This window comes from Neopelma chrysocephalum, unplaced genomic scaffold (assembly GCF_003984885.1).
Source record: "Neopelma chrysocephalum unplaced genomic scaffold, ASM398488v2 Primary Assembly neopelma1_96246, whole genome shotgun sequence".
NCBI classification, from domain to species: Eukaryota; Metazoa; Chordata; class Aves; order Passeriformes; family Pipridae; genus Neopelma; species Neopelma chrysocephalum.
Window position 1 is genome coordinate 19,376 of NW_020924895.1, and position 14,898 is coordinate 34,273.

Genomic DNA, 14,898 nt, shown 5'->3' on the forward strand with positions numbered 1-14,898 from the left:
TGCTCCACGACGGCCGTCCTGTGTCTTGCCTTCCCTATCTCTTCTGCACTCTTATACATTCCCCCAGAGGCGAGGGTGCGGGTGACTGAAAATGTGAAGTCACCTGACAGGACGCTGCCTGACTCCCTTCGCTCTGCACAGCACAAGCTCTCCTTGCCGAGTGGTAGTGAAAGCAACTCTGCAGGGCTTTGCTCTGCCCAGCAGGCTGCAAAACTGAAATCCGTCTTTCTACCACCTACTTACCGTCCAGGGGGGTTGTATGTCTTCTTGCCTTCCGTGTCTTTCCCCAAACCTCTGTTCTCAAAAGGAAACTCTGTTCTGCTGCTAGCAATGCATCCTGAGAGGTGGCTGTGTTCATGCTACCCCACTTTCTGTGTGTGGGCATTTGTGTTCACATCCTTGATTAAAGGTAGGCTCTCTTTGATACTAGTCTCTAAAGTATTTGCTAGTCACTGTCTCTGTTTCTGTTTTCCTGAATGAATTAAATGTAAAGCCTCTACCATATATTTCTAACTTGATATCTGTAACATTTCATCAGTATTTTAAGAGAGCTAAAGCAATACCTCTTTTCTTACATAAAACTCTTCATTTTTGTTTGGTAACTAATTGAATAAATGTTTCTAGCAAACAATAAAGATGGAATAGCATTCTAGTAATTTCATCTGGTGCTTGAATTTGCAAGTGCTTAAATAATGCAGGCTAAAGATGTTCACATTCAGTACTCACACCTTTGAAAGTGAGAACTTGATCAATTGTTGTTCACCATTGTTTGTAATCTATGTTTAAATATGCTGGAGTCATTTCCATGCACAAGTCTCACTGAGGTTTAGCAGGATTTTTGCTTTTAAGGCACTATATCTTTTCTGAAAGTGTCACTTCTGCTGATGACCAAGATGTGTATGAAACACAGTGCTTGTGTTAGCAAGGTATAAGGTATTGTCTTAAAGCAACACCAGTGGGATGAGAATCTGTAACTGAAGTTTGAAAGTGAAAGTCCTAAACACTTGTCTGGTTTTGTTATTTTGTTTTAAAGCATGCATCTGTTAAGAAGGCCAGTAGGAAAATTTCAAGTGAAACATGATTTTAGACTCATTGGCTTTAGTTGTGAGACTTTGCTAAGAAACTCATGTTCCCACAGTAGTGTACTTCTAGTCACAGAGCAGTGAGTGGTGATGATGAAATCTGAAAAGAAATTTTGATTTCCTTTTTGAGTGGCACAATACATGATGTGCAAACATCCAAACTTTACAGACATTCATGTATCTATTCATGATGCTAAAAGGATGAAATGAAACATTAAGTTATGAAATTTTTACTACAGTTTTCTTTCCATACGTGCAAGTCACCAGTAACCAGCATTTCTGCTTGTAGTTATGATAATCCCCTGCAATACAAGGATGCTTTATAACACCTTAGATGCAAAATGACTTTTTTTTTTCAAAAAACAGGGGAAAGGCAGCCTAAGCATGAAGGCAGTGCAGTATGCTTAGACCAAGTGTCTCTCTGTAGGATCCTGTAAGACATCTGTGCATCTACAGGCCCTTGTGTTTACTGAAGAATATGTGAATTGAAAATTCATGTTCTATGCTGTGCCAGAGACCATGCTGCCTGACACAAACCCATTCTATATTTAATATTTGCAATCATAAAACCTTATCATGATTGCTTTCTTGATACATTCTAGTGCAACTTGGAACTAATGCAAAAAAATTTATGAACATGATTCTGAAAAACTAATTTTTCCTCAATTGTGTCAGTAACATCTTTGGGATCATCAAAGAGCTTTGATAAAAAAGCTGTGCACAGTATAAGAGGAAAGTTCTAAATCTTGACTTCATAAAGTATTTCGAGTGGAAGTGCTGAATTATAGTAGTGCATTGTAATAGCGAAGTTATTCAAGAAAATTATTCTTTTGAGGTGATGTTGCCAGAGCCAACATGATTGAATATTTTCCTTTTTAAAACAAAATCTGTAGCCTTTAGAACTGTGAAAATAACTATTTCTGGTCTGGACTGTATGTAACAGGTTCTTAACTCTGCAGTGAGTCAGCCTGACACATACCTTGTTCCTGCTAAGCCACCTGGTCTATTTTTATTGACTGGGGGTTACAGCTATGATCTGCTTGTTCCCAAAGAACAGCTCTGCACTACAAAGATGTGTGGTATTCTATAAGAAATTTTAATATTTCCACTTTTTTTTTGTTCATAGAACTTAATAAATGAACTTCCTTCAGAATAAAAATTGTGCTATCTAAAGAGTTGAAGTAGGAAACATGAGGATGAAATGTAGTCATAGTGTTTAAGACTAGGAGGCATCGTTATAATCATCTAACCAGAATCCCTCACATTTGATAGAGTAGTTGAGGCCTCAGCTGAGTAAGTAGCTATGTTTTTCATGAACTCTCTATCCAGCCATAAAGACTCCACAAAGGTTAAATCTACCACATTGCTACTTCTTCTACTTCACACTTCATTCTACTTCGGTCTGATACCAGGGTGAGCCAAGTGGAGGCCCACAGGCTGGTGGCTTGATACACAGTCACAAGCACGAGATCCAGAAATACAGCCCAGATTTGGATAATAGTATATTATCCAGTGCCTTCTTTCCCTTTTTCTTACCTCTGTCATAGCTATTCTTTATGTTTACTAACACAGATACCACAGCCTGTGAATCAGAGGAACGGTTATTTCACAAACTCTTCTCCCAGTACAACCAGTTCATCAGGCCGGTGGAAAATGTGTCTGATCCCGTCAGAGTGTATTTTGAGTTGGCCATTACCCAGCTTACAAACGTGGTAAGGCTCACTACGGAATACTGCTGAGATTTGGGGATGGTTGTAAACACACGCGAATCGCTGAAGCAGGAGATGTGATTGTGATGGCTGCACGCACCCTGACTGGCATTTCCTGTGGGTCTAAGTGCACGTGCTGAGACCTTTGCTGTTATTTCAGTTAGCTGAGTTGCTCCTGTTGCTCAAACAAGTGGTTTGAATGCAGCAGATTCATTTGCTTACTCTGTAGCATCAAACCCCTTCGCACCAGGTAGCAGCTTCCAGAGCCCAGAGCAGCAGCGCTGAATGTTCAAGCCCACTCTCCACAGGGATAGATCACTTCAGGGACACCTGGTATGTCCGGGTTGCCTGTAGCACGTGACCAGTTCTCCTGTGGGTCTACTGGCGTTTCCCAGTAGTCCTGAGGGGTAAGATCTTTTTTGCATGCCTTTTTTTCAGTCTGTTTGTTTCAACATGACATAAGAGAAGTGCAGCCTGCAGAGCGGTGGGGAGATGAGTGTTGCATGTTTTGGGATGCACCGTACACAAGGGTGAGTGTGTCTGGGGTGGCAAAACCCCTCTGGGCAGGACAGGGGGTCTCTCGAAGGAGCAAAGCCTGGCCTCAGCCCTTGCTGAAATCTCTCTGTGAAGCAAATTATCCGCAGAACAAAGGCAGAGTTTTGATTCTGAAGCACCTGGTTGAGTCCATAATGAAATGACAGGCAAGCAGCAACATTCAGCAAGAGCCGTCGAGAGAAGTTATCTGAGAGGATAAATGCAGGCATTGTAAGTCCTCGTGGTGAAGGGTGTCACCTTTTGGAGTTCCTCTGTGGAAGTATTTTGTTTCATTGTTACAGGTAGCTTGGCAGGTTTCCACAATTCTGTCTCACATTGCAGCCCCTGGCTCCTAGTGCTGTCTTTGAAGAAAAAAATGAGCATTATAAATAAATCAGGTGGATTTTTTCAGGATAGAGTCATGATTTTTACAATAATTTAGATATTTTAACCCACAGACAGTAGCCCTACTGGCCTTTCAAAATTATTTTTGTGCTTAAACTTTAGTATTAAATGTAGAACTACGTTAGTATTTACATTAGTATGAAATGTTGAATCTACATTTTCCACCTTTGTATGGTAAATATCATAATTTCTCTTGAGTTCACATGCTCAAAAACTAAAAACTACCCAAAGCAATATTCTTGCAGATATTTTCTTTGGGAATGTCAGCCTGCATTCATACATACAGGTAACGTGTATTTCTGAATACTTTTAGGCTGAAGGCTCATTACAGCAGGATCCAAAATTTGTGTTTCTTGCATCACCTTCCTGGTTCTTCACTGATTGGCAATAGCAATAATTGATTGTAAAAAGAAACTCTCTGTATAGAGTGACCTAGTTTAGTGCTGTTTGAATGCATCTGCTCTAGAGGTTTGTATAGAAATTCAAGAACACTGTGATACAGTTGCCATTTTCTTGAATCTTGACCAGTTCTGCATAGTGTAATCAAAGCTTTTTAAACACTGAAACCAACATTGTTCTTCTGGTGCTGTTTTCAGAGAAATTCTAAGTTTTGTGCTCTTCAGGTTCTCAGCCACTGGCAAAACAGTGCAGCTCTTTGTATGTCTGATATTTATGGAGTATGATTTTTCAATAGAGCTTTAAAAATTTTGCAGTAGAGCTGCACATGACTGTGCCCAATATGTAAGTCCTGAAAAGTAGCCAGAAAAAAATCTGGTTTCAGTAAATGTGGAATTGTAGTTTCCATTTTTGTGGACTGAGTTTTTGGCCTGTGTTTCTTTCTAGGATGAAGTCAATCAGATTATGGAAACAAATTTGTGGCTTAGACATGTAAGTGTTGCATTTCTCATGTATTTTGCATTGATATGATCAAATGTGTGTTACCTTGTGAGTTACAACTATAGAATAAGTTCTTGTTTTGTAACAAGGATTTTAAAGGATGGAAAAGGAGAAGCCCCATTAACCATAACTCAAAAAGTTATTTCTTCATTCTTGTCTCCTTTCCTGTGTAGCATATTCTCCTCCGGCTTTGTGATCATTGAGTGTTTTTTTGATTTTTTTAGTTTTTTTCCTAGTAGATCTAGCTGGATGCACCCATTAAAGAGTGATTAAACATGCAACTCTGCATTCCTAATTAATTTCCACCAAGACATTTATTAGCAAAAGGAACACACCTCCATTTTTCCTGATAGGTTTTTTTTTTCATTTTTACATACATAAAAATCCTTAGAGGACCTAAACTACTGAGAAAATATGGTCAACTTGCACCAATTGTCTCCAGGCACTGATTGTGATCCACACAAACTTTTCTACAAAAGATACTGTACTTATGATAGGCTGAGAGACAATGGAGCATGGCCCCATGATAGTGCACTAGGCAGCAATTCAAGAGGGCTGCTCAGCATCCCTTGCTGCCCTGGCTTGATGTTTCACTGCTCTTGTGGAATCAGTAATGTCCCCTGGCAGCAGCTGCCTGTTAGTGTACACGTGTACCTCCCTTCTCCTTAGGATGCTGGTCTCCTTTGATGCTGTCCTCCTCTAACCTGTGGATCGCAGCGGCAGGGCCCATATCTCCTCTCTGCAGTGGGGAGGTAACCTTTCACAGGCAAGGGTCTTTACTGATGTAGGAAGACAGAGGAGAGCATACCAGCGATGGATAACAATTCACATCCCATCTCCTCGCAGAGAACCGAGTAGCAAATCAGTGTGAGCAGTATTCACGTATGTCTGGTTGTATGTATGTATGTATGTATGTATGTATGTATTCTCCAGGTTGTGGCCTTGTTGTCTTTCAGATCATTGACCCCTCCTCCATGTGCTGCACTTTACATCTTTATCATAGTCTGTCGTTTTATAGGAGGATCTGAGAAGCAGATATTTGCTGATAATTCAAGGGTTTAAAATCTTTGTCCACTCTTCTTTCAGATTTGGAATGACTACAAATTGCGATGGGATCCCAGCCAATATGATGGCATTGAATTTGTTCGTGTACCAGCAGATAAAATTTGGAAGCCAGATATTGTCTTGTATAATAAGTACGATGATTCACTTTACCCATTTTATTGATTCATTTTACCCTTTCCCTCAAAAGTGCCCTCTTGCAGCCTCCATGACAGACATTTTACTTTCATGGTAATTTTCTTTGCCTCATTTGGTTTTTTTTTAGTGCTGTGGGAGATTTTCAAGTTGAAGTAAAGACCAAAGCCCTCCTTCGCTATGATGGAATGATCACCTGGACCCCACCAGCTATTTTTAAAAGCTCCTGTCCTATGGATATTACTTTTTTCCCATTTGATCATCAGAATTGTTCGCTCAAATTTGGCTCATGGACCTATGACAAAGCCAAAATTGATCTTCTCATCATTGGATCCAAAGTAGATATGAATGACTTTTGGGAAAATAGTGAATGGGAAATAGTTGATGCTTCTGGCTACAAACATGATATCAAATATAACTGCTGTGAAGAGATCTACACAGACATAACATATTCCTTTTATATTCGAAGGTTGCCAATGTTTTACACCATAAATCTGATCATTCCCTGTCTTTTCATCTCATTCCTGACTGTGTTAGTTTTTTATCTGCCATCTGACTGTGGTGAGAAAGTGACCCTTTGCATCTCCGTGCTCCTTTCTTTGACTGTATTTTTACTGGTGATCACAGAAACAATCCCATCGACCTCTTTAGTAATTCCCCTAGTAGGTGAATATTTACTGTTCACTATGATATTTGTGACTCTGTCAATTGTCATTACAGTGTTTGTCCTGAATATACATTACAGGACTCCAACCACACACACAATGCCCGAATGGGTAAAAACCGTCTTTCTTAACCTGCTCCCCAAAGTCCTGTTGATGCAGAGGCCACTAGAACAGCAGAAAAAAAATTACCCCAAAAAACCCAAGAAAGTATCGGACAGTAAGTCAGGCAAGTCAAAGCACAGCAAACACAAAGATACCAAACTGCAGAAGGAGCAGCAGCGATGCAGTCACTGTGACAAGGCAGCTGAACTCGCCGCCACCACCACGAGAGGACTGAGCCATCAGTCACCGAAATGGATGGTGGAGCAGGTGGAGTACCCCCCAGAGGTGAAGGATGTCATTAGCAACGTCCAGTTCATCGCAGAGAACATGAGGTCTCAAAATGAAACCAAAGAGGTAAGGGGAATAACCCTCCCATTGGGGATTGTTTTGATTGTAGTGAAATCAGTGGTGATGATGGGGTTGAGTGCCTGTGGATAAAGAGCAGGGGGGAAGGTCAGCAGGGTAGATGTCCTGGTAGAAGTCTGTTGCAGACCACCTAGCCAGGATGAACAGGCAGATGATGCATTCCACAGGAGGCTGGATGAAGTATCACAGCCACTAACTCTTGTACTCATGGGGTACTTCAACTTGCCAGATGTCTGCTGGAAGTACAACACAGCAGAGAAGAATCAGTCTAGGAGGTTCCTGTAGTGTGTGGAAGATAACTTCCTGACACAGCCAACCGAGGGAGGTGCCCCACTGGGCTCTCTGTTTGCAAATAGGGAAGGACTGGTAGGAGATGTGGTGGTTGGAGACCGTCTTGGGCACAGTGACTGTGGGATCATAGTTTTCAATTTTGGATGAAGTTAGGAGGAGTGCAAGCAGAACTGTCACCTCGGACTTCCGGTGGGCAGACTTTGACCTGTTTAGGAGATTGATTGACAGAATCCCTTGAGAGTCAGACCTGAAGGTCTAAGCAGTCCAAGAAAGCTGGACATGCTTTAAGAAGGAAATCTTAAAGGTGCAGGAACAGTAAGACAAGCTGCTGGGGAAAAAGACCATCCTGGCTAAATGGAGAACTTAGGCTGGAACTCAGGTTAAAAAAGACAATGTTTCACTTCTGGAAGGGGGGGCAGGTAACTTGGAGTGATTACAAGGACGTTATGGGGTTATGTAGGGAGAAAATTAGAAGAGCTGAAGCCGAACTTAAACTTAATTCGGCCACTGTGGTTAAAGACAACAAAAAAGTTTCTATAAGTACACTAGCAGCAAAAGGAGGGCTAAGGAGAGTCTCCATCCTTTGCTGGAGGCAGAGGGTAGCACAGTGTCAGGGAATGAGGAAAATGCTCGGGTACTTAATGTCTTCTTTGCCTCAGTCTTTAATACCAAAATCAGTTGTCCACAGGATACCAAGCTCCCAGAGCTGGAAGTTAATGATGGGGAGCTGAATGAAGCCCCCATAATCCAGGAGGAAATTGTTAGTGACCTCCTATGCCAGTTAGACACCTGCAAGCCCATGGGTGAGCCCAGGTGGGAAGCACCTGAGAGTAATGAGGGAACTGGCAGAAGAGCTCACCAAGCCACTTTCCATTATTTACCAGCAGTTCTGGTCAACCAGAGAAGTCCCAGTTACTGGAAATTAGTAAGTGTGATGCCCGTCTACAAGAAGGCTCAGAAGGACGATCTGGGGAACCACAAGCCTGTCAGTCTGACATCAGTGCTGGGGAAGGTCATGGGGCAGACCATCCTGAGTGCCATCACACTGCACATGCAGGACAGCCAGGGTATCAAGACCAGCCAGCATGGATTCACAAAGGCAGATCCTACTTTACCAACCTGATCTCTTTCTAGTGACCCACTTAGTGGATGAGGGAAAGGCTGTGGGCGTTGTCTATCTAGACTTCAGCACAGCATTTGACGCCATCTCCCACAACATTCTCCTGGATAAACTGGCTGCTCATGGCTTGGGTGGACGGATTCTTTGCCGGTTGGATAGCTGGGTCCAGAGAGTGCTGGTGAATGGAATTATATCCAGCTGGGTCACTGGTGCTGTTCCCCAGGGCTCGGTACTGTTTCATATCTTTATCAATGATCCGGAGGAGGGGATCAAATGCGCCCTCAGTCAGTCTGCAGGTGACACCAAGTTGGACAGGAGTGTAGATCTGCTGGAGGGTAGGAAGGTTCTGCAGAGGGATCTGGACAGGCTGGATCAATGGGCCAAGGAAAACTGCATGAGGTTCAATAGAGTGAAGTGCTGGGTCCTGCACTTCGGCTGTAACCACCTCACACAGCCCTACAGGTTGAGGGAAGAGTGGTTGGAAAGTGGTCCAGCAGAAAAGGGGATGCTGGTTCTACAGCCAACTAAACACAAGTCAACTATGTGCCCAAGTGGCCAAGAAGGCCAGTGGCATCCTGACCTATATCAAGAATAGTGGGGCCAAAAGGACTAGGGTAGTGATTGTCCCACTGTACTCGGTACTGGTGAGGCTACACCTTGTGTATTGTGTTCAGTTTTGGGGCCCTCACTTCAAAAAAGACATTGAGGTGCTGGAGTGTATCCAAAGAAGGGCAAGGAAGCTGGTGAAGGGTCTGGAGCACAAATCCTATGACAAGCAGCTGAGGGAACTGGGGTGGTTTAGTCTGAAGAAGAGGAGGTTCGGGGGTCCTCACTGTTCTCTGCCTGAAAGGAGGTTTCATTAAGGTGAGGGTCAGTCTCTTCTGCCATGTCTCAAGAGAAAGGATGAGAGGCAATGTCCTTAAATGGCACCAGGGGAGGTTCAGATTACATATTAGAAAAAAAACTTTCATTGGAATTGAAATAAGTTGCCCAGAAGACTGGTGAGTCACTGTCTCTGGAAGTGTTCTGAACGTGGCTTGGGGATATGGCTTGGGGCAATTATGGTGGTGTTGGTTTGACAGTTGGACTAAGATGTTCTTGAAGGTTTTTTGCAGCCTTGATGATTCTGTGTTTTTGTGATCCAGATAGGCATGGCACTGCAATTCTGGCAAATGAAAACACAGTCTAGAAGGGCAGCCCAGAGGAACTTGTATTGTTGGGTGTAGAAATGAAAATTTTTATACCTGTGCATGGGCTGAAGTTTCCTACAGAAAGGGAGGAGATAGATGATCCATTGGGAATGGAACAAGAAAAGTGTTCTCATCTGTTCCTCTTCTATCCCTAGAGGATAGTTTAGACAGCAAGACCGTTTTGGAATAAACACAAGATTCAACCTTCAAAGAAAAAGGGGAGGAGCATTAGCCTGCTATGTCCATAAGAAATGAACTTTAATCAGCAGTGGTTCAAACAGAGTCAATCCTGCCGTAGAGCAGGTGATAAACCAGATGGGAGTTTCCAGGATCTCTTCCAGCCCTCTTCCTGTAGATCCTCAAAAGCAACCCTCTTCCACTACTCAGGCTTGTTAAGCAGTGACATCCCAATACCAAGTCTGCTATTTGAAAAGCAGGTTGCTTTTCTGTGTTAGTAATGGAACAAGTAAATTTGGAAACTGCTTTTTAAAGAACAGGGCCTGTCTAGCAACACAGCAGTTGATCTAGAGAACTACTCTCAGTTGGTGATAAGTCTGGCAAGGTAATCCATCCAGAATGCTGTTGTCTGTACTTCATTGCAGTCTGATATGTTCCAGTTTTTTACAGTGATTTGAATAATTGTGGCTTCAGCAATACAGTATTTTCAGCCATGATAAACATACATTGGAATAATAGTTGAGTTTTGGGGGCAGACAACTGAATAAAAACAGATGAGGTGAATAAAGACCAACTAAAAAGAAAAGAGAGGGGGTTTAAAAGTGAGATTTGGCATTTAAACTACTGAATTTGCTTGTGTGAGGTGGTAAATCTTTCATCCTAATTAGGATTACTGTCATAGAAAATTATGCACATTGGAATTTAGAGAATTCTGGGGCCATGTCCTCAGGTGTAATCACAAGTAACTAAAAGCAGCTGCCAGAAAGACTTTGTGATATCCCCCCACATCCAGACCTCACAAGGATCAGGAATGCGCTGACACTTCAAGATATTTTTAAAAAGTTTAGAACCTAATGAAACATACATATTTGATCTGTCATGAAGTTTTACTTTTACCTTTGAAATTTCTCAGATGCTCTTTGATGGTAAAATCAATTTCAAAACTAAATACTGCTGTATTTGTACTGAAAACCGCAAAAACTTTGTAAGGGAAATGTTGAGATATATACTTTCTATCAGAATATTTTGTTGAAATTCATGCAACTTCTGTGAAACCCAAAGATTACTTTTTCCCCTCTTTTTTTTTTATGCCCTGAAGAAGAAGTTTCATCCGAAAACAAAGTCCATAACTTTGTGAATAAAGGGCTACAGTGTGGTGGCTGAATTCATAGGATGAGTGGGTAGTACATGCCAGACCAATGCAAAAGAAAGGGATCTATTAACATAGAGGAGGATGGGAACTGAGCTGAACCTTGCTTAGTACCTATGCCCTGACTATTCTGCTCAACCCAAACATTTCAGCCCTGCTTGCACTTTCCCATCAGGTGCATAAAACATACCCATGTACTGTATTCAGCTGATTTCTCTGATGCACTCCAAAAAAGAAGAGGCTTTCCGTGAAGTCACCTGAATAACATACTGTCTTTGTTATTCAGCTCATGAAAAGTCTTCCTTTGCCAGTCTTGTTTATTTGCTTTTGCGAATCTCTCCTGCTACGCGAAATTCTATTCTTAGTCTGGTGGGTGCATCAACAGCTCCGTATCTTACCTTCAAAAACACACAAGGGATGGGAAGCAGGATTTTTCATTTACCAAAACCCTCCTTTGGGGGAAGAAAAAAGGGATTTTTTTGTCAGGCAAGCACTGAGAAAATTTTTCTGGAGGCTGTTTCTCTTTCAGCCAGACATACAAAGCAATATGGGTGGTATCATGCACTTGTCCTGCATAAGTAAAAGTCCTTTAAAAATTGTGTCAACATTTACAGCAGCTGGAGTTCTTCCTGCATTTTTTTTCATGTGAAGTACAGCAGCAGCACCTTGGAGGAAAATATAATGAAATTAGGAAAGCAAGTGAAAGATCCCTCAGCAGAGAGCTCTTAACCAGTCACTTGTTTAAATGAGTAAATGTTCATCTGATACAGTGGTTCTTGTATGTAGTACAAGTTAAAAGGTACAGTTTAAAAGACAGCAAATTCACTGAACTTGGTTCTAAGGTCTCTCTCTCAGGCAAACACAATCCACTCTGTCCTGCTTAGGACCAGACACTGCAGTTTGCTCTGTCAGACTTGCTATAGTCCATGTGTCCAGTTGTCCAGTTTTCTGAAATCAACAGGGCCTGATTGGAAAGGCAGTGCATCAAATCAGACCAGAATAGCAAACTCTCTTGTGCAGGCTGTCGGGATAAATCCCTTGACAGAGTCCATTGATGTGCAGCTATGGTGGTTTTGCCTGCTGTTACATCACCCCACTCTGCACCCACCACAGGACCAGGTCCTATTTGTTAGTGTCAGCATCACAGCCAGAGTTTGCCAACAGACTGGAACGTTTAGAAGGATTCAGCGGACTAGGACAGTGTTGTATGTTCTCAGCCAAAAGCGGCAAAACACTTCTAGAAAATCAGCCCCTTCGGAAGAGACTTGAAAACTGCAGCAATTGTAAGCATGACAAGCAACATTCCTGACTTGCATGTATGTTCTTCCTCACATTCAAAAGCAGAAGGGACATTTCTACTGCATGCTGTCAACTAGCAATTGCATGTAACATCATACATAGTTTATCCTTTTCTTTCTTTATTCTCTTGCAGGTGGAAGATGACTGGAAATACGTAGCTATGGTGATAGACAGAGTATTTCTGTGGGTATTTATAATCATTTGTGTGTTTGGGACTGCAGGACTCTTTATCCAGCCACTAATAGCAGATAAATAACTTGATCCACTGCTTTTTACCCACTTTGGGTTTTGTTTCATTTTTGCTTTGTAAATTTACCTTATATTTCTCTCCTCTTACATAACCCATCTGCTCATCACCTCCTCAGCACTCAGCCACAGAGGGTCCCAGATCAATAAAGCACATATTTATATTTGTATTTAAAATCAGACAGGTCTTAAGCACTTAATCATATTTGAAGGCAAACTGACTTAATATTAGAATGTGCTAACCATGTGAGGCATACACATTTGAAAACTACATGATTCTGAAATCTTGAAAAACTAGTTTGTCTGCCACATGTTTTGCATGTGACCAAAGTCCCCTCTGCTTCCTGATACTGAATACCAAGACCTTGATGAGCTTCAGTAGGATTTCCAAGCCACATCTCTCTTGTCAGATTAACAATGGTCCTAATTCCACGGAAGTTTCCTCTCTGAAAACTCTTGCTAGCTTAGGCTCAGACATAGGCCCAGTATGGAAGGGTTCATTCCTGAGTGGGTACTCATCACAGACAGAATTGGCTTGACAGAATCAGATTGATCTGAGTTTTCCTGTTTTTAAAGCTGCAGGCCAACTTAGATTACACACATTTTAGGAGAAGAAGGCTGGATATCATGAATCCTGTGCAAAGCTGAGCACCTTGGCCTGAACAGCTGTGCAGCAATGCTCTGTTTGCTGGTTCCTCATGGGTCAGTGCTGTGTGTGCAAACCTGTAACTGCAGGGATACATCCTTTGGGGCTGAGGTTGCTGCTACATAACCAGACTCCCAATCCTAGTGTGCTTAATCCTGAAACACTTTGTGGATGTGACCCTAATGTGGTTTCTATAATACATGGATGGTTTACCCTTAGGTCCCTTGTCCATTTATAATTCTGTTGGGTTTGTGCCCAAGGATTCTTCTTTAAAAGGCAGCACTCCAATTAAACCCAGTCGCTTCAACAGTACAAAACTCAAATTCTTTCTTTTAAGAGCACCTAAATTTAACTGTGCAGTGTCAGTGCAGTGTTTTCAGTGTCTGCCACGCATCAGTCTCTGCTTTGATCATCACCAATCCTTGGAAAGCATGAATCCGTGTTTCTGAAGTCAGTGACTGTCCTTTTACTCTTTTGTGATGCTCCATAATAAAGAGAATAGGATTGAATAAATGTATATCTAAGAGATAAAGGTGGAATGACAAGAATATAACTGTCTTAATGCAGCCAGTCATGACTGTCTAGAAGAAAACTATATTTTCTGTAATCTTCCTGAATGTTGCATAATTATGTAGTGACTGACAAACAGATATGTGAACAAGCATGGCTTATTTTGTCAGCCTGTCAATTAAACATCATTCCTGAAATATACCTTCTTGAAGAATTTGTGTGTTTGTTTATTTAAACTCTCTGTCTTTTTTACACTCTCATCTATAAACACATTTATAGACGCTACTAGATGACATTTACTATGCAGACTCTTTAATCAGAAAGGAGATGAGGGAAAAGAAAGGAAATTTGAAGAGGAGAGCTGCAATCTGAGCCTGAAAGCTTCACTTCTACAAAAAGACATTTTCTGGAAGAAGACATCTGACTGCCAGCACTCACTGTTGCACTCCGTGACCATCCAAACGAGAATATTGTGGTGGAAGGTGTGTTGCACAGGTGTCTTAAGCATGACAGCTACTACCCCACAGTCAATAATCTGACTTCAGCAGAATCCCTGATTTTTTGTCAAAGCATTCACAGTTGTACAGCTCCTCATCTCTAGTTAGGAAGCCTTTATGCCTCAGCACCAGCTCCCTCACTTTGTCATTTACAGAACTACTCATCTCACTGTGCTCGTTAGCCTGGTATCTTAAGAAAGTAATGTTCTGTCTCTTTCTGAGTGTACTATTTCCCCTTATATCTCCTGCCATTTTCAGCTGTGTTTGGCACATTCAGGACTGGAAGCCTAATGTACTCCTGTCAGCTTTGTGAAAGTACTTGGCTGATTAAAGAGAGTGGGGATGGGGGACATGATAAGCACGTCACCTTGGAGAAAGCTGCAACAGGGGCTCCCCTTTGAGCAAACATGGAAGAACCCACGCAAAAATGACATTTTTGCTTGCCCCAGCTCTTGTTGCAGGACTTTCTAACTGAAATAACAAGAAAAGTTACAACTAGAGCTAGTGCCATCCCAGATGCTGATAGGTGAGCCAGTGCACAGAAATCGAGGAAGCTTATGTTGAGAGAGTAGTAAGGCAGAGGGTGGCTGGTTCTTTTTGTTAGGATTTGTAACCTGCAATGTTGCCATCTGCTGGCAGAGCACATGGAGAGAGGACTGTCTGCCCAAATGTCCTCCTACTTGTGTTTTCATTGCGTGGAACACACTGAATGTTTTTGTGGGCCAGCAGCAAAGGGATTTAGAGAAGCTCGGGAACAGTCAGCTCAAGGGAGTGAGTAGTGAGACCACAGATGCAGCAGCCCCAGATGCCTAAGA

At 42.0% G+C, this 14,898-nt stretch overlaps 1 protein-coding gene across 3 annotated transcripts; it reads left to right on the forward strand.

The window, feature by feature from the left end:
• Positions 1-233: 233 nt before the first annotated feature.
• Positions 234-13,768, forward strand: CHRNA6 (cholinergic receptor nicotinic alpha 6 subunit). Of its 3 annotated transcripts, XM_027708475.1 has the most exons (7): positions 234-409; positions 2,655-2,794; positions 4,574-4,618; positions 5,714-5,823; positions 5,955-6,945; positions 12,318-12,367; positions 13,007-13,768. In XM_027708475.1, exons 1-7 carry the CDS (start codon positions 331-333, stop codon positions 13,020-13,022), a joined length of 1,431 nt encoding a protein of 476 aa, XP_027564276.1. In that variant the 5' UTR covers positions 234-330; the 3' UTR covers positions 13,023-13,768. The 3 variants fall into 3 exon arrangements, with proteins under 3 accessions (XP_027564276.1, XP_027564275.1, XP_027564277.1); XM_027708474.1 differs by having other exon boundaries at positions 12,318-13,768; XM_027708476.1 differs by lacking the exons at positions 234-409; positions 2,655-2,794 and adding an exon at positions 3,260-3,321 and having other exon boundaries at positions 12,318-13,768.
• Positions 13,769-14,898: the final 1,130 nt, after the last annotated feature.